Source organism: Lolium perenne, chromosome 7 (assembly GCF_019359855.2).
Source record: "Lolium perenne isolate Kyuss_39 chromosome 7, Kyuss_2.0, whole genome shotgun sequence".
NCBI classification, from domain to species: Eukaryota; Viridiplantae; Streptophyta; class Magnoliopsida; order Poales; family Poaceae; genus Lolium; species Lolium perenne.
Window position 1 is genome coordinate 139,660,530 of NC_067250.2, and position 18,381 is coordinate 139,678,910.

The 18,381-nt window shown below is 41.9% G+C and overlaps 1 protein-coding gene and 1 long non-coding RNA gene across 17 annotated transcripts; both read left to right on the forward strand.

Annotated features, from left to right (window-relative positions):
- Positions 1 to 1,960: 1,960 nt before the first annotated feature.
- On the forward strand, positions 1,961 to 9,178 carry LOC127318680 (uncharacterized). Of its 16 annotated transcripts, none has more exons than XR_011749801.1 (7): positions 1,961 to 4,603; positions 6,107 to 6,274; positions 6,781 to 6,908; positions 7,026 to 7,099; positions 7,294 to 7,728; positions 7,799 to 7,876; positions 8,730 to 9,178. XR_011749801.1 is itself a non-coding variant. In XM_071824701.1 (6 exons), exons 3-6 carry the CDS (start codon positions 6,794 to 6,796, stop codon positions 8,800 to 8,802), a joined length of 336 nt encoding a protein of 111 aa, XP_071680802.1. In that variant the 5' UTR covers positions 1,961 to 4,603; positions 6,107 to 6,274; positions 6,781 to 6,793; the 3' UTR covers positions 8,803 to 9,178. The 16 variants fall into 16 exon arrangements, 1 of the variants encoding a protein (XP_071680802.1); XR_007862077.1 differs by having other exon boundaries at positions 1,961 to 2,852; positions 3,132 to 3,214; positions 4,003 to 4,603; positions 7,294 to 9,178; XR_011749803.1 differs by having other exon boundaries at positions 1,961 to 2,501; positions 2,794 to 2,852; positions 3,132 to 4,603; positions 7,294 to 9,178.
- Positions 9,179 to 9,905: 727 nt separating this feature from the next.
- Positions 9,906 to 15,337, forward strand: LOC127318654 (uncharacterized). The gene is made up of 7 exons (XR_007862049.2): positions 9,906 to 10,370; positions 10,468 to 10,698; positions 10,858 to 11,411; positions 11,502 to 11,589; positions 11,928 to 14,158; positions 14,330 to 14,380; positions 14,684 to 15,337. It is a non-coding gene; the product is annotated as an uncharacterized lncRNA (long non-coding RNA).
- Positions 15,338 to 18,381: the final 3,044 nt, after the last annotated feature.

Below are 18,381 nucleotides of genomic sequence, written 5' to 3' on the forward strand. Positions count from 1 at the left end.
AAAACACACACGAGTAAGTATCAACATAATATATACATGCAAAAATTTACTTCACAATTTTTTGAAACTTTTAAATAGTATTTTTTTTGAACTTTTCGTAAATGGGTGCGCGCGCACCCAGGTTCCATTCACCATTTCCGGTGCTAGTTTCCCTAAAAATCATAACAAACTTGCGGTCAATTAGATTTTTCAAAACAACAATTTCGTAATGGAGTTTGATGTTAATACATATCAGTGTCAGCACTACAAGATTCAACATAATGTTCTAACATGGACGGAAAATAAGCTCAGTTTAATCTTTATCATTTCGAACAGATAAAAATGAGAATCTATATGATCCCCAAATGTTCTCTAGATTTATTTAATAATGAGAAAATTGTAATCGTAATTAAAAATTGGGTACAAAACCTTTCTAGAGCTCCCAAAACAAATCAAAGCATGAGCATATGCCATGGATCAACAGAATAATTTGTTGAGATAGTAAGTAGATGTGACCGACGTAAAATTATGGGGAGCAAAGGACTCGAGGGATAAGGACTGTCAGTTACGGCTATCATTTGGTTTGTAATTCCTAGATGTGTGATACCAGACATTTGGAGGTTTCATATTAATAGTAAAGATAAATAAAGAGCCATCTTATATTCCTTAAAAAACCATTATTGCCTCGTTATTTTTCTCCGACACGTGGGTTTACTCCCTTTTTTTGAAACATGCACTCGGGTTTCTCACTCACGCATGGGTAGCTCCGCTAAAATAACATACACCAAAGGAACCATCACCACAACATCACTCCACTATCGTATTTCTACCACATACCCTCCCACAATAACCACCGGTCAATCGATGAATCCCCCTTCCTCGTGCCCTAGTCTGTTGACTATGTTTTCATCAAGATCTCTCTCTCTCCCGCCTTCCCCTTCCCTTTCCCTTCCCTCTCCCTCTATCTCCCCCTTCCCCTCCTTATCTCTCTCTTTCCCCTCTCCCCTCCCTCTCCTTCTATCCCCTCTTCCATCTCGCACTTTCTCTCTCCCATCTCCATCTCCTTCTCATGCTCTCTCTCTCACTTCCCCCCTCTCCCCCCTCTCTCTCCCATATATCTCCCTCTCTCTCGTTGCCCCCCTCCCGGTTACATCTCTCTATCAACCCCATATAAATAAAATCTCTCTCTCAACTCCATCTCCCCATGGTTGGTTCTCTCCTTCCCGCTTAAAACCCGATGCAGATGAAATATACATTCTCTAACTTTGACATATTGAGAGAGAGAGAGAGAGATCGTGATATGTACGACCACATCCTTATGCACGTCGATCGCTGTCCCCGAGTGTAACAAGTAGGTTGTCAGCATAGAGTCCAACCTTTTTTTTTTTGTGAAACACGGTACATACACAAGCGCTCACAAATACCCCTAGGAAGAATAAACAACCAATTCCTATGATGTACGTATTGAACTTACGCGAGTGACACATTCCCACATACCTTTTTTTTTCTATTCATAATCCTTTCTACCGAGTACCGACTACATTTTGTGTGAAGTTGTTGACTTCATGGAGGAGCAGAGAGATAAAGGCAGATTAAACCGGGAGAGAAGACTGTTTACATATCTCTACCCAACTGTACGAGATGACGCCAAGAAAGTCGGGTGCAGCATTTGTATTCGTTATGGAAGAAAAAAATCCAAGTCCAGTTTGATCGGCCCGAGACACTTTCGAATAAACCAGCCAATAAACAAACTCATGCTACAATTTCTCAACCACCGAGAAAATCACGTAATTGCGGTGGCATCTCTACTATATCTACACTACTTAAAAAGAAGGAACATGTTCCTTATTCTGCCAATACGTCAAAGATTTTGGTCGTCAACCCGGTTCGTCGAACGTTCCGTCGCCCCGCACGCCGCCAACTGGGCCAAGCCCAACTAATCGTCGGAATGGAAAAGGGAACCCAACAGCCGAAACCCTCGCCTTCGAAGTCGACATCCTCCTCCGCCCTCTCCCCGAAACCCTTGTTCCTTTCCTCTCCCCGCGTCCATGCCGGCGCCCTCCCTCTCCAAGCTCGCATCACAGCACCGTACGAAACCAGCGGCTTGGAGGAGCGCGCGAGCCATGGCAGGCCGATGCGGAGATCGGTCACTGGAGCTCGCCCCGCAAACTCGTCTCCTCGCATCGCCGGGAGGAGCAGCAGGTTCAGCGCCGGCTGATGCGGGAGAGAGGCTGCCTCCTTCCTTCCTACTATCAACCCTCTTCCAACTTCTGCACAAGAAACACGGATGCCCGTCGCCGCACCTCGCGAGAGGAGGCAGTAGGACGCCGGCGGCAGCAGTCTGCTCCCTCCTGGTGGCTGGCGGGGGAGAGAAAAGAGGCGACATAGGAAGTAGGAGCAATCAGAAGAGCTAGAGCGGCAGCGGTATGAAGAGGTGATGTGGAAGATTGCCTCCTTGAAGCCCCTCTCCATCATCCTCTAGCTTGAGGACGCCAATGTCATTCTTGACCAGTACAATCTAGGCAAGGGCAGTCATAATCTCCTCCCCTCTCTCATCCCCTACCCATAATTTCTCATATTGCTTTCTGTTGATGTTTTGTATCTATGCATATAAGGTGTTTGAGGAAAATCCAAACATGCTGCAGTACAAGCTAGAACATGCATGTGGCTATTCACTGGCGTTTTGTGTGCGTGCAGGTTATAGATCGGAGGAACGCGCGTCCGTAGTCACTAGCACCGTGAAATTTTCCACAACGGGGTGCGGGCTTCTTTATCCAACTGTCCTGTAATGATGAATTTTTTTGTTGTTGTTAGGATCACGGTCTTGGAAGCATACACATCTGGAGGTGGAAATGAAGCACAAACTCCTCAAGGTACTCCGCTCACACTGTTTTAAATTACGCGTTCATACTGGATTAGAACTTAGTCTTATGCCAACATTTGGGGTATTGTGTTTTGGATTTTCTGAGTTTCGTGCCGACATTTGGGGGTGATTCTTCCTGGTGATTTCCTAAAATAAATACGTACTTAATTAGAGAGTTCAGTCATGCCTGCTTGTTGGACGGTTTCGTGGGGGAGGATAGGCCGGTCGGTTGCTGCATGTTTTCTGTCTCCTCTACGGATTACCGAACATGTGTTATTCACACTTCCAGGTTGAAAATTTGGTGTGGAGTGCTAATGCGATCACTGGTGTTGTAATCCACAGCTTATCAATGCACTATCTATTTGGACTTTGGTATTGCTTTTGCCGAATTGATGTTTGATGTTATCTCAATTTTGATTACTGCATAAAGATTTCATGTTTTTTTCCTCTCTATTCTTTGTATGCATATGATGTCTCTCCTTGCAATGCAAGATTGTCAATACCTATAATAGGTTTTATTTTTTATGTAAGCTATTTTTTGTGATAACTCCAATGTTTATCTCTGCTCCAGCTTTAGTTGTTTCTGACGCAGCCCAATTTAAGCTCGTTTTTTTTTTATAGCAGCACATAATTTTGCTTCTGAATGTTAGGCATGAATGAGTGTCATCTAAATAGAATAGCACTGCTACAAGGTCTTATCAGGCATCATGCTCTACTCTCTTTCAATGCAAGTCTGCCCGTAGTTTTATAACATCTGAAGATTTGCCAAAGAAGTGTCATACCAAGTTTTATCATATCTGAAGATTTGAAAACACGATAGAAAATAGTATGCTATAAGTGGTCAGATACTTAACTGGGCGTCAAAATTTGAAAACACGATAGAAAATAGTATGCTATAATTGGTAGTGTTACAGTTTAACAAACAATATTGGAGCACATGAAAATAGGTCATCTTTGTCTGCCATTCACGTCATAGCAGTTGCCTTTTTTTGCTTTACTTAAATAACTGGGGAGGGTCATTTATTTTTCAAAACAAATAATCAGGGAGATGCGATGTGATGACTACCTTTTATCATTCTTGTCTATGAAAAGACTATTGTGGTTGCATTATTTTTTTGGTCCTCATATATCTGCATTGTCTTGAATTTATCATCTTTCAGGCAAAGAAATTGATTTTCTTTAGAACCAAAGAGAGAGAGAGAGAGAGAGAGAGAGAGAGAGAGAGATGGGCCAACAGAGATAGAGAAATTGATAGAGAGAGAGAGATTCAGCTAGAGGGATGCTTCGCCAAGACCTCCATCGACAGCAGTCTCTCCCCTGCATGCCTTCCCCAAGCTGCGCGCTCCACCACCCAACGGGCAACGGCTAGCGCGTCTACCAGGCCAACGAGATCATTGCCGCCTCCAACAACAAAATCAACCGTAGATCATCAGGTGTATGTCTGCACGCAACCCTCGAGTGCTAAGTTTCGTAATTTTACATGTGCAACCTGGTGGATTGGTGAATCTATACTGAAATTCTTGGCCAATAGTGGCTTGCTGTACTACAATACTGTACCGAATGACAAGCTGTAGCGACCTAGAGCTGGATTGGTCTTCAAGCACCTGCAAGAGCCAATGGGGTGACCACCTACCTGTTTACACTCAATTGGTGATTCCAAAGGGAGAGGATTTGGTTGCTTCATGTTCTTTGTACTAAATAGCACATAAACTTCAGATTATCTACATTGTCTATAATATTTTCTTCAAAGATTTAGAAAAGGTATGATTCCTGAACTTTGAATACTTCAATATAAATTTGGCATTACCAACTTCCCAGATTGTGTAGATCTATATAGCAATATTTTTTTTGTTCCCCATGTAAAATTCAAGTTACATGTATCGTATACTTTGTTGTACAAGTAGCTTACTTATATCTATATAGATTTAGTAGCACATCAGACTGATCACGTAGCAGGTAAAAGCTGATTTCTGATGGGTTTGAGCAATTACAGTTTGTTATTGCTCTGTTCTTGATGGATAGTTAAATTTAAGGCTATAAATTAATTGTTATAGATTGTTTGTATCGAGAGAGTTTGTACTCTTCGAATATCCAGATATTTCATTGTTAATGTGCTACGATATTTGAGCAACCATATTAACAAGAGTAACAACAATTTTTAGGAGTAGTTGATCCGGCTTCAGGTAACAACCATGTTAACAAAAGTAGCGGCTCCCATTGCATGCATATCCATCTCCTCATTGATGCTAGAGGTGAAAGGCTGGGATGCAGCCAGGTTGTTTCATCGATACAACGGTCTCCCTTGTGAGCCATGTCTTGCTGGTATTTTCCTAGGTTTCCACGAGTCAGAGAAATTTTTGTTTCCTGTAATACGAAGGTCTGCCTTGATTGCTGATCTGACGTGGAAGAATATTTACCATAGAGGTGTCTTGTTTGCTTACATTTTCCGTGTTCATATTGGCTTGAACCATATGAGAGAGATTGGCACCTGGTTAGAAATCTAGCGAAGAGAGATGTCTCACAAAATTCCTGTACGGAGTGTATGTGAAAACATGGTTTCAGAATAGATTAGGACAAATGTCATGTTTGAGCTACTTCATTGGAATAAAAAGTAGCAGCTGGCAGTTCTCAAGTACCTTATGTTTTGAGCTTGACTCGCTCACACAATTGTAGGTTCCTTTCATAGGCTAAGCTTGCATTATATGTTTTCTTTTCTACCTCTTGCGAAATCTTTCTTTGCTGCAAATATTGGCACTGTCCTCTCCATTTGCCAGGTACAGCTCTAGGCCAATTCTGTAGCCTAGAGTAGGCGTGGTGTAGAATTTTAAAGCATAAGGAGCCAGCTTGCACTACGGGTTTATGACAGTATCGCAGGTTAACATGATCTGTTAATCACAACACATGCAATTTTAGCTATAGCAGACGTTGTTGTTGTTCTATATATGTAGGTTCTTATAAGTGCATTTATCTTTGGACCATACACACCATCTAATATCTATATACTTGAAAAGTAAGGGTAACTACATACATTAGAGCAAGGGAAACCGTATACTAAATGCCTTCTTGAAATAATGGTGCTTTGTCTGTGCCTTCCGAACAAAAACATAACAATCAACATAACAAGGTATGAAATCTTATGTCCTCTTTGTTTTAGCTCTACAACTTACTGATTTGAAAGAGTTGTGTTCATGATGTAGTATGTCGATGTGTGAAATATCATGTCCTCCTAATTTTAACTGTTGGCAATCTTTCAAACATTTTCAGCAATAGCTTATTGTTATCATCCGGCTACTTGGCATCAGATGGTGCAAAATTTTCAAAGATTAGGGAAGTGTAAGATCTTGGGTGGTCAACAATCACACCCAATTTTAGCTAACATGTGGAAGATTGCGTTTCATGGGACAAGCATAAGAATCGCCGACATGAGCCGAGGTATTTTCACAAGAACTTCATATGCACCAGGAAGAACTACATGTACCTGATTCAATGTATTTAACATTCACCCTGAAAGATTTTCCTTTTTATTTGCATTCTGTTTTTATATGGCAGCCTCCAGTGAGATTTAAATTATTGGTCATCATTGGAAGTAGTATCATACCTGCTATCAGAATCTTGATAGTATAGTCTAGCTGTATTTTTCGTGAAGTTTTTGTCCTACTTCCTGTTAAAATGCTATTCTATTTGGATCGATGCAGTTCAGTGAGTCCAATTGTAGTACTAACTATAATTAGTGAAACAAAGCCATAGTAGCCATCACTCACAGTCACTGAGTCATTAATTTGTTAGTTTTACCTAGAATTCTAGGTACTGTTCAAGCCTTCAATGTTTCTTCCTTGGAGTGGTTCAATTTTCTAAAAGGTTCAAATGATCGAAAGACGTTCTGAGTGCGTGAGTATTTCTGTTGTTTATAGTTCTCTTAATTTATGATTGCGATGCAGACGAATACAGTTTATGGAGGCGATGCAGACGAATACAGTTGACATTGTCGACAGGATGAAGGAGATCGCCCAGGTGATGAAAACCCCTGATGATGTGCCGCACTATCATGGTGTGCCTCCAACAGCAGGTGACCGACGCGCGCCGATCTAGGCTCTCCATGTGGTCCAAAATCGCCGGTCTCCTTTGCGTGCCTTGTTGGCTACCGGAATCAGTGGTTGTTGATCTCAGAATTTTTCGTTTTCAGGCCACGGCGGGGCTTGCAACGTGCCCAAGCCCAGGGCGTGGAACTCCGTGGATCAGAGAAAATGGACCTGGTAGGTAATTTGATGCCTCCACCCTATCCCCAACCTTCTATTCATGTCTGGAGTTCTCGAGATTAATTTTGTACGAGTCTCCTAGCTCATTCCAATACAAGAACAAAGGCAAAGGCATAGGTTAGAAGCGAATTTGGTAGTCTAGATGTTGGCAGTTATTCCTAGATATATGCTAGCTTAGACTGGTTGCGTTTTCAGCTGGCATGGGCTCGGGAGCATGCCATCGGCAGAGGCAATGCGCCTGTTTGGGGAAATATTAGAGGTATAACTAATTACAGGTGGTATTCCTCAGCCAGTTGTAGATATTGAAATGCATGTAAGCCAAGGTTTTCTGCGAAAGTATACCGTTTCTCTGCTTTCCTGAGATTTCACAATTCACTTAATGTCCTTTAGGTTATTGGTTTATGGATGGATTGTTTACATGTATTCTGTTTTGCAAGAAACCAAAGGAAGAGGCAAACATTGTATCAGCTTTGACAAATGGAAAATCATCAATTCCTAAAAACTATTTCTGACACAAGATAAAGTTGTTATTCTGGAAGGTCTCAGTATTATCAGTGCTCATAACGAATGGACTACTACCCTAAACCATGTTATGAGATGTGTCATATGTTCCCTCGCCTCTTCTGATTTGTAAGTCTACTATCCTATGTGTTAACCCTATTTGCTTTGGTAGCATTGATTTGAATTTTGGTTACTGCAGCGTGGAGCAACTATATTGCAAGACAAAATATATATGTTTGGTGGAAACCACAATGGCCGTCATCTTAGTGACCTTCAGGTTTGTGACGCTAAATTTGATTATGTAGCATGTCATATGTATTCGTCCTACTTTATTGTTGGCTCGGACATGAAGGCATCTGAGCAAATGTTGTTCCATTGTGTGTCACTAAATAATCCTTAACCATTTTTTTAATCAGTACATGCTGGCTAGATTAAAGTTTCAATTTATTAATACTCCCTAAGCCGATTTTTTTGTAATATTAGTGCCATGTGGAAGCATGTCCTATATGCAAAGATTATAGCTAGAAACTTAGATTATTATTGCCGAATTGAGTATGTTGTCAAGACACATGGGGATAACGATTTTTTTCCCTGAAATAGTCTGCAAATTAATTATCATTTTTTTGGTTTATTCATTTGGGCCGTATAATACTTTAGTAGTACAACATAGATTTTTTTGCATATGGAGATGTAAAACCACCAAATCTGAATCTGGCTGTGAATGAGAAGAAATTATTTCATGAAATCGAGTAGAGTTACACCACACAACTTACCATTGCACTTGCTAATAAACTCAGGTCCTACTTTTTTTTGTGGGTCTACTGAAATTTTATAACCTCTAGGAGCACGGTTTGGTGCTTCATGCTCGGGCTGTAGTAGTTATTCAAGAACTGCCTATTTTGAATTGAAAGAGTGTGTGGACACTTCTGGCTCATTTTGTGTAGTCTTTGAGCTCTCTTTAAATGTATCTTAATATGGCTTATAGGAGAGAAACCATTTATCCTCCAGTCGATTGATTTAGGGTGGTACATTATATATGCTTTTTGGGTTACTCTTTGGTTACACTGGAATTTTGTTTGTGCACACAGCACACATTGTCTGTTCATAGTGATGCACTTCTTGTTTTCCAGGCCTTGTAACATTAGCAGGCCAGTGAACTCTGAGGCGTTGACAAGGCAGATCTGGCTCTTGGAAAAAAGCTAAACTCTGAGGCGTTGGGGAAGGAGATTGAGGTCACTTCTCTACAACCAGGGAGAGACAAACACTTGGTGCAGTCAGCAATCCCTTTCTCTACAACCAGGGAGAGACAAACACTTGGTGTAGTCAGCAATCGCTCGCTGGAGGCAGAAGATGGGATGCATGCGATTCACTGTCTGTTTTAAAAAAACATTCTAAAACCTTCTACATTGGATTTCCAATATGTGGTGCTTGTGATTAATCATATACCAAACACACCATTTTTGAAGATTACGACTTTTTGCCTTTTCCATTTTTATCTGAGAAAATGTACTATGCAGAACAAGAGTCATCTAAAATAATCATATGGGAGAGAGATTTTGAAGAAGTGAATCTTATTCCATCCATTATATTTTCTCTTTCAGCACAAAGCCAGAAGCTAATCTTTAAATTAAAAAAGCCGTTGAATATGCAGTGGAGAATGTTCCTTCATTAACCATATTACTGTAATGCACTTCCATGTGTCGCTTAATCTCTACATGTGGATTCGGTGAAGCTAAGAAGGCACTCGGCTATGCAGCGGGTAGAAAATGAAACACAATAGGGAAGCAATAGAGTCGGAGACTCAGAGTGGTACAAAAATAGGTATTTCAAGCCGTGGTCTTTTGACATATGTTGAAATATAGAAAGAACCACTAATTTTATGGTATGAAGGTTAGGTTGCAACTTGAAGTGTATATATACTGCTACTATATATTTATGGTTAGTATAATTTAGAATGGCTCTTAATTTAAATCTGTGATCTCGAGTTCTTAATTTAAATTTATATTTGGTTAGTATAATTCAGAATGGTTAGTATAATTTAGAATGGCTTTTAATTTAAATATGTGACAACTCAGTGGTTTTTTTAGCCATTATTTTTTTTGTTCGTGGCAACGCACGGGCATTTGTACTAGTATACTTAAAAAGACTAAAGTGGTGCCAATACGTTCGTCGTCCTCATTTTCTGCTAGCTTCTACGTCGCTCCACCAAGTTGGGCCAGGCCCATCACAATGCATCCGGTCCCTCGTTCCATCTTCCAATTCCCCACGATACCCCGACCCACTCCCCCGCCGCCGCCTCCCATCAACCTCCAGCACCGTGCCACCGCGAGTTCGCCCCCACGGGTCAGATGAGACGCGCGACGGTACATCGCCTGGCTGCTCCCTCCTCCACCTCCTCCTCGGTCGCCATGGCCTCCTCTTCCCAGTACCCTCCCTCAAGTCCCTCCTCGCTGGTCGTCGACATGGAGACAGGGCCGGGCAGCATCACGAGGGAGGGCGACCTCCTCCCGGTGTGCCTCATCCTCGGGAACGCCATGGGGAGTTCCGTGACTCGGCACCGTCCGCCAGGATCCCCGATGTCGCCGCCGGCGCGGACGTGCCCGGGGAGCTCTACTTAGATTACGTCCACGGCGGCGCGCTGGTGCCAAAGGGGCATGTGCCGGTGAGTGTCAGCAGGAGGGCGGGCCTGTGGAGCGGTTCGCTGTGCGGGCGGACCTTCTCGGCCGGCTAACCTTCGCGGCGCTGCTCATGCATGCCGCACAGGAGTACAGGTACGGCCACCCCGGCGCCCCCTTCCACATTACAACTTCCGTTGCCTCCTCGCCTAACTTTCAGACGACCTGGGATGACTGTGGTGCTCAACTCCAGGTAATCACGCCCCAATGGCATGGTCCAGCTCCAGTTATGAAGCACGCGGTTGTGTTGATTTTAATATGAACTTTAAAGCAGGGTTGAGATTCAACACACTTTGTATTGATATCGATAGGGGTACATATACTCCTACAAGAGCACACGATGCAGTTTCAGTTACAGGCTTACAGCAGATCCTGAGCTCGTCTGAGAGGAGATGGGGAAGGAATGTGTGTTGCCTTTGACTAGGTACATTTAGACTACGCACAGGTTACTAGCCTTGTTTTTGTGTTACATATAGTTGGTCACATGCCCGATAATTAGTTGTGATTAACTTTCAGTTTTTAGCATGGAATGCCGAGCTTGACAAATATTGCATGCTGTTAACTTGCCCTTGTTCTCCTGTAGTGCTGATAAAGCTTGTGATATCCATGCACCTCAGTCTCGAAATATTGCTTGCTGCAGTGACGCGTCTCCTCCTCTTTATGCAATATCATCGTCATGGATGAAGTGCATTAAAAGATTCATCAATGCTGAAGCTTTGTGTTGAAGAAGGTTGTTGCACAACGAAGGGATTTTAAGCTAATTGTCACATCTGCAACTATAAATGCAAATCTTTGGAGGGTAAGTTAACTTGTTATTTTTTCAATGGTTAAGATTAGTTTCCATTGTCTTTCTCCGCATACCCTATAATTATTTCATTTTGTTTGCACTGTACCTATATTTAGCATTTCATGCAGGTCATTTCCAGCAAATATCTTGTTCAGCAAAGCACCCCGTGATGATTATGTGCAAGCGTATGTGAATCTTCAATATATTGAATAAGGTTTTTATTGCTGAGAGATATTAACTTGGATTTGTAAAGATTATCAACGGGAGTCATATGTACTTAAAAGTTTGGAAAGTACTTTTCAGAATTGCTTATCCACCCTCAGCGTGCTCCTGTTTTATTTGTATTTCAGGTATGATCATTGCTTCTTATTTTTTGATAAAAGACATGATCATTGCTTCTTAGTTAATTACTTCATCTTTATGTTTTGGTTTTTCTTCAGGAAGTTGCCAGTTAGGGGCCAGTGTCCAAGCCTCAGTGTGTTGAACGGCAATTCACCCTGGCATTTGTTGTCATTCCTGCTGGTCCAGGTGCCCATGCTCTTTTTTTTGTGTACATTAATAATTTGTACAACGAGTAAGAAATAAGTACTGCAATAATCAAATATTATGCTAAGAAGTAGAATTCAATATCCCAACCTGTTTATGATCATTGTTGTTAACTGTATTCGTCGTTAAAACCTCTTAAACTATCTGCTTATGACCTTTTGTTTAATAGGAAAAAAAATTCTACCTTAGGCATTCAAAAATTTGATAGTGCTCAAAGTACAAGATGGCCATGTAGAAAAAAGGTTGGATGTATCCTTTGGTACTTGTTGTTTTCCTGCATCTCACACTCCATAGCAGTAATCTTTCTTTTATCTGTGTAGGTACCGCTGGCTCAAAAGTGCGTTTTCAGCAGGCTACCCATTTCATGATGATTAGAACAAGGCTCTACCATGTTCAATCTAAATATCAGTGGGATTCTTACCTGCATATTTTATGAAACGAGAGTTGGCAATGAATGTCGAGATGCTTAATTATGTGTTTGGTAAGATGCCATAGCTTCGTAAGTTGTTTGTACTGTGTTAATTATGTTTGTTTCTTCACTCTGAAGGGTCATCATGTCCTTAGTAGATGTGAGAACAAAATTATAACTTGGAGCTTTAGAAGAACCTAAACTAATATTCTTACTGACAGAAGTTTCAGAGATTGAATAGTGAGCTTATTGATTACAATTGGATAGAATATATATTGCTTGGTGTTATGCTGAGTTATAACTTATAAGTGTTTGAAATATGCCCTAATAAGTTTTTAGGATGCACGTGTCTTTCAATCCTATCATAAATCGATGCAAACAGAGAAGGATTAAAACAATATTTTCGTTATTGGGAATTTTAAGTGCCATCTGCTCTCATACTTCTCACATGAAAGCTTGAAGAAAATCTGAAAAAGGCTCCCTTGTTGGAAACTCGGCTTTTACTTTTTAGAAATACTTATATACAATAGGACTCACTAACGTGTTGGTATCCTGGTTAAACATAATGAGGTTTCACTTTTCAGAATTAAAAGAAAATATCTACCATCAAGGACTTAAAATAGTAGAACGTTCCTCTTTTTAAATTTGGCCATACTTTCACCATCGTTATTTCTGGTCCAGGTACCTATCAACTTAAGCATTCTCGCGGTGATATTACTTTTAATTTTTTTAGTTTTCTTGCAAGTTAAATTTCTACCATGAATCGGGTTTGTCTTCCTTTTGCATATTTCTGCCAGTGTGGAGGTCATGTGCAGAGATGGAGGCATCCATGGGCATGTCTACGGCTAGGAAGCCAGTGATGCTATGAAGCAGTCAACCCGTCTTTTGCATGAAGCATGTAAACATGTGTATTCGTTGTTCATTCCAACATATATCTACCTAAGACCCCAGTACACCTATACATTTTTAAATATTTGCGTATTTTCTTTATTTAACTTATCTTCATGACTATTATATAAAGTAATCTATATGTCCATGGCACGGGACACCTACAACATGCTATGCCAGGGGAGCACGAACTGGAGCGTGAACACCCCATCTAGGACTCCTTCGCAACCCTTAAATGCAAAATATTTTGCTGGTTGGCGACACGATACGGGTTTTGGACCTCGGATCGTAGAGCGAGGCATGGCTTGCAAGAACACCCAGACGTTTGCTTCACCTGTCTCCAGGACGAGGATAATGTGGATCACATTCTGGTTCAACGCCCTTACGCAAGGCAAGTCAGGCTAGGCTGCTTTTCTAGGGTGCAGCTGCAGATATAGGGACCGCAAGAGGGAGATAACCTGGAGCGGTGGTGGACCGAATCTAGGAAACGAGTGCATAGGATTGACAGGAGATTCAACTCTTTGATCATCTGGTGGCATGGACCATCTGGAAGCAGAGTAGTGCGAGAGTGTTCAATAACACTGAACAATAACTGAACTCAGAGCAGATAACAGACCAGATTGGAGAAGAGTTTCAGTTATGGGAGCTAGCTAGGAGAGGAGGGAGCAACAATCAACCATGAGAGTAGGCTTTAGTAGGAAGGGTGTTCTTGTGTGTGTTCTAGGAATGTGTCTCCGTGTGCATTGGCCCCCGGATTCTTGTAATTACTATGTTTCTTCTTCTATAAAGATAAAGCACACTTTGGGTGTGCTCCCGAAAAAATGTACTCTTCATAAGTTCATTTTTTTATCAAAATGTCAATTTATCAGTTGTCCGTTTCGGTTGTAATGTCTTTTTCATCAATCTTAGTGATTCTTCTCTAATTTTTGGATGATCTGCTCTAAACTCCAGGCTTATGTTAAACCTGATGCAGCTTGTGGCATATTAAACCTGATGCAGCTTGTGGCCTGTGATGTTTTGTTATCAACCGTAAATATTTAGTTTATGCAATGTAATTCTTCTGAATTATTTGAGAGCTGCAAATGATTTTTGTATCTCGCAAGACCGTCGAAAAGGTACCTTGTGTGTTTTAGGTACGATGGTGGCCAAATGGGGTTTGGGACAAGAGGTGAGGCTGGATGGAGCTTTGAGGACCTCCGGTTTGGCGGCAACTTACGACTATCATGGGTTAAGCCAGTATAGGACTTTCAGCAGGTTTTGTATAAAAAGGATGCATCTCATATTGTTAAAATTGGCTTCTCTTTGGTATTTCGCCCTTTTGTAAATTTTCAGTGTAACTTCAAGATAAAATAAGCAATCATAGGAGCGTGCTTCCCTGAATGTTCATATATCTCAGTTGGATTCATCTGTTTTTTTATTTTTCAGATTTGTTCGGAGATTTCCATCGAGCCAGGCATCATGTCCGTGTGGCCACAAGTGAGTTTGCATTTTTTACTGCGCAAAATATTTGTTTGTTAGCACTATCCTGATCTCCAAAATATTGCTACTATTAGAAGTAAGATATTTTCAGATCCTTGGTTCAAGGCTATCTAAATTTTCTACATGATTGTTAGAATTCAGAGTATTGATGTATTTCTTGATATGTCAATTGGTAAAAAAGGTTCTAATATACTAATATAGAATGTTTATATTTGTATATACTTTAAGCAACTTCCCGTAGAAACAGTTGTTTAAAAAAATGCAGGTTCACATGTTGAAACATGGATATGCATTGTACAGTTGTAGAGATCTCCCACTTGGCATATCCAATCCATGGTCTCGAACGGACGGCCACGGCGACGATGGTGCAGCGTCGGTGTCTGACGATGAGCCTACTAGGTGTGGTTTCTGAAGGACGCCGAATGCGGAACTGCGGTGGTCCTCACACCGGTGATGGAGCGGCAGGGGAGGGACCGGTCTTCTCAAGAGAGTGGTGGAGCTCGATAAAGTGGGTGATCTCGAGAGATTGAGGAGGCAGTCAGCTTTACACCCTTTACATTACTTTTCTACAAAAGGTTTCCAGAAAAAAAAAATTGTTAGCCTTTTCCGCAGTACCTTGTCAGTGAAGGTCGCTTCGCTGCAGCAGTAGGGAAGGGGAGAAACTTGCGGCAGCAGTGGCAGGTAGTGGAGGAGCAGGTCCTCTCGCTAGCGGCGGGGAGGCAGATAAGGGGGCGGCATAGGCACCGGCGACAGGGACACAATGGAAGGGATGGTCGACGCGGTTGTACGAGGGAAAGAGAAGATAGTGGCAGAGGTTGAGAGTGTTATGTATCCGGTTCGTGCTGTCATTTTCTTTTCTTTCCGTAATCCATAGTAGTGCATACACCTCTTCTTTATTTTCTTCTCTACAGTGTAGCAATGAAATGAGCTACTTCATCAATTTATACACTTCTCAGCAATGAAGTGAGCTACTTCATCAATTTATACACTTCTCAGTATTGGCACATAAATGTCAGATTTTCTTTGGTCCAGCTAAAGTTAGGATTATATTAGGATTTTAAACATTATGCTTGCTTTCAAATTTTAAAATCTTCTAATATAATATTCATGGTTGTTTTTCATTTATAATTTTTGAAAAAAACCATAATTTTCTCAACAAATTGCATCATGCAAATTCCGTAATGGGGTAAGTCATCTGTGGTGTGTGATGTTAAACTTTTTCTTCATATTTTTGAACATGTATTTACTTGGGTAATAGGATACTTATTCCGTAGGAATTTATAATTATAAAAAACAACTCTACCTACTACTTATTACTACTATTTGTCAGATTCATATGACATATTTTAAGACAATATTTATTTCATAACATGAAAGAAATTACATAACTTAAATTTGAACAGACGCAGACATATAACTTATTTAAGTAGCTAATTAAACCACACATAGGTAAAAGGTAAAAAGCAACTTGATTAAATACAAGTAGGATTCGAAATATATTATTATATTTATAAATATTAAAGTGTTGTTTGAACTAATTAGAAAAGGAAGTATTCTTTTAGTTCTGACGGCGTAGAATGGGTGTATGTGACTTACCGTGAAAGAGTAACAAGAAGACCTATAACTTGAAACCACACAAATGCACACCAATATTGTCTTGTTATTGCGTTCGGTAGTATCATGTTGTTGTAGTGCATTATAATATCTCTGATTTATTTTGAATTTTCATATTGAGTTGGAAATTAATTATGTGCATTGAGAAATGAAAATTGATAACCTGTGGCAACGCACGGGCATTTTTACTAGTTATTTCTCCTATAAATGTTCAAAGACTACCCTCTCAACCAGGGGGTCTGAGAGGGGCAAATGAATCTGGGTCGTTGGTTTTGCCCAGCCACATCCCACTTTTCACCATAGCCGTTGGATGTGGTAATTTTTTTTGCACCGGTTTCTGCTTGTTCTGAGTGCATGACAGTTGGGCCCGTGCTTGCGTGGGACCATTTGTTTGAGACAGTGAGGGTACGTGCTCGCGTCGCTCGAAAAATGAAAACCCTAGCTTTACCGAGAGCTTCCTCTCCCCAATCCCGTGCCTCCCTCTCCTCCTCCAATCCAGTCCTCCTCCCCCCAATCCGCCGCCTTCTCTCTCCTTGTTTGTCCTTGCGTCGGGAGGACCGGAGGCAGAGCTGCGCCGGCCAGGAGAGGAGGCTGGGGCGCAGCGGCAAGGTGATCGTCGGCCCGGCTCCGGCTGCGAGGCGCGGGAGCAGCGATGCGCCGCAGGTCAAGGACGCGGTGGTGGGTTTCTCCGCGCCGCCACTCCCCTTCCTCCAGTGCCTGCTCGTCGGTGCCTCCTTCCCCGTGGTCGTGCGGCGGCGCGGCGACTTGCGCTCGACGTCTCTGGCGGCAGCGGGCGAGCCGGAGTGGAGGAGCACCGTCGCCTCCTCGCACTGCTCGTCCGCATCGACGCGGCGACGGCGACAGTTGGACGCTGCGGCGGTGGCAGGTGCGCGCCGCTGAGGATGGAGGTGGCTAGAGGAGAGAGCCGGCGGCGGCTTGACGCGGCAGCGGCTTGACGCGGCAGCGGCTTGACGCGGCAGCGGCTGTGACAGGCGGCGCGAGCCGAGCGACGGGGGGCAACACGAATTCACAGCAGCGGCAGCAAGGAAGGCGCCCGCGGGGAGGAACACCGCCGTGCAGATTGGCCGGCCATGCGCGACTGGTCGACGATGGTGGCCTGCTGCACGCACAAGCAGGTGGACGAGAGGAAAAAACTGCCGCTGTCCATGATCAGTTCATAGGCGTCCAGGGCTACGCACGGTTAGTTGCAGATTTCCCGTATACTCTGTGCTTATTTTTCCCCAGTACATTTAGTTTGCAGTTCTTACGGAAGAAGCGAGTAGATTAGATCGGTGTGCTACTAAAAAAAGGATTTGTGACTTGTGTTTCATCTTTGGACATGGACATGAGTATCTTCAGCCTACTTTCACTCCCTACTAATTTTGTAATGTATATCTCGGTGCTTGTTTATATTGTATAACCAAAGTGAAAAGTTAGAGCAATCTTCGTACAAATTTGATGGGTTTTTACTCTATAAATAGTATATACTATCTTGCTTGTCAATATTGATCACTAATCAGTTAGAGAATGTTTATTAGTCATTTAGTTGCAGCCTAGGTAGGACAGTTTATTGCATTGGTCCCAAGAACTTTCATCAAAACAACTATCTTCTCTTCAAAATTCTCCCTTTAATTAATAATCTACCTTTTTGGCATATGTTGCAAGCGTAGACTCTAGAAATAACAGAATGTTTAATAGAAATGTGTATATACAACTGGGACTGGCATATAAATCTTGGCTCTTCAATGTTTAATAGAAATGTATATATACTAGTGAAGTAGAAATCTTGGATCTTCATAGAAAACAGCATGCAAAGGTGTATAATTGATGTGTTCAGACCATAATTGCCGATTGGAAAGCAATGATGTTACGAGCTACGATGCGCATCTACAAGATGTCATATGCGGCTATGGTTCTGTCTAAATATTTCACTATTTAACGTTCTTTTCTCCAGCTGAGAAGAAGCAGCACTAGACGGCAACCATGCAGGTACTAACCTCCTAAGAAATTCCCCCTCCTTAAATTAAATATCTTGGAGTTGAACGGGGTAAAGTAAATGTTGTATTCTGTCGTTGATGCAGATAAATATTTTCTTGGTTCATTGGTGCTTTGAGTGGGTGTTAATCAATTTTTTTGTTGGGTTGTTTGTGTAGGTAAGGGAGGAGGACATCAGCTGTGCGCTCGAGTAACAGTAAGGAGAGCAGCGATATGGATCATGCATGAAGAAATGAGGTGGGAACGGGAATAGAAGCACATCAACATTTTATTTATAGGCGCCACGCTCCTGTTGCTATGATCTGTTGAATCTTTTTTTTCCCTGGGCCACAAGCTCCCAACTGATTAAACTCTGCTTGGCCAGGTTTTCTACTCTATTTGAGTGGGGA

Bases quoted from the DNA above. Each gene is read 5' to 3' on its own strand.
- LOC127318680 (XM_071824701.1), top strand. From the start codon at position 6,794: ATGGAGGCGATGCAGACGAATACAGTTGACATTGTCGACAGGATGAAG. The intron at 6,909-7,025 runs GTGACCGACGCG...TTTCGTTTTCAG, and splicing joins TGGTGTGCCTCCAACAGCAG to GCCACGGCGGGGCTTGCAAC. The intron at 7,096-7,798 runs GTAGGTAATTTG...TGGTTACTGCAG, and splicing joins GATCAGAGAAAATGGACCTG to CGTGGAGCAACTATATTGCA.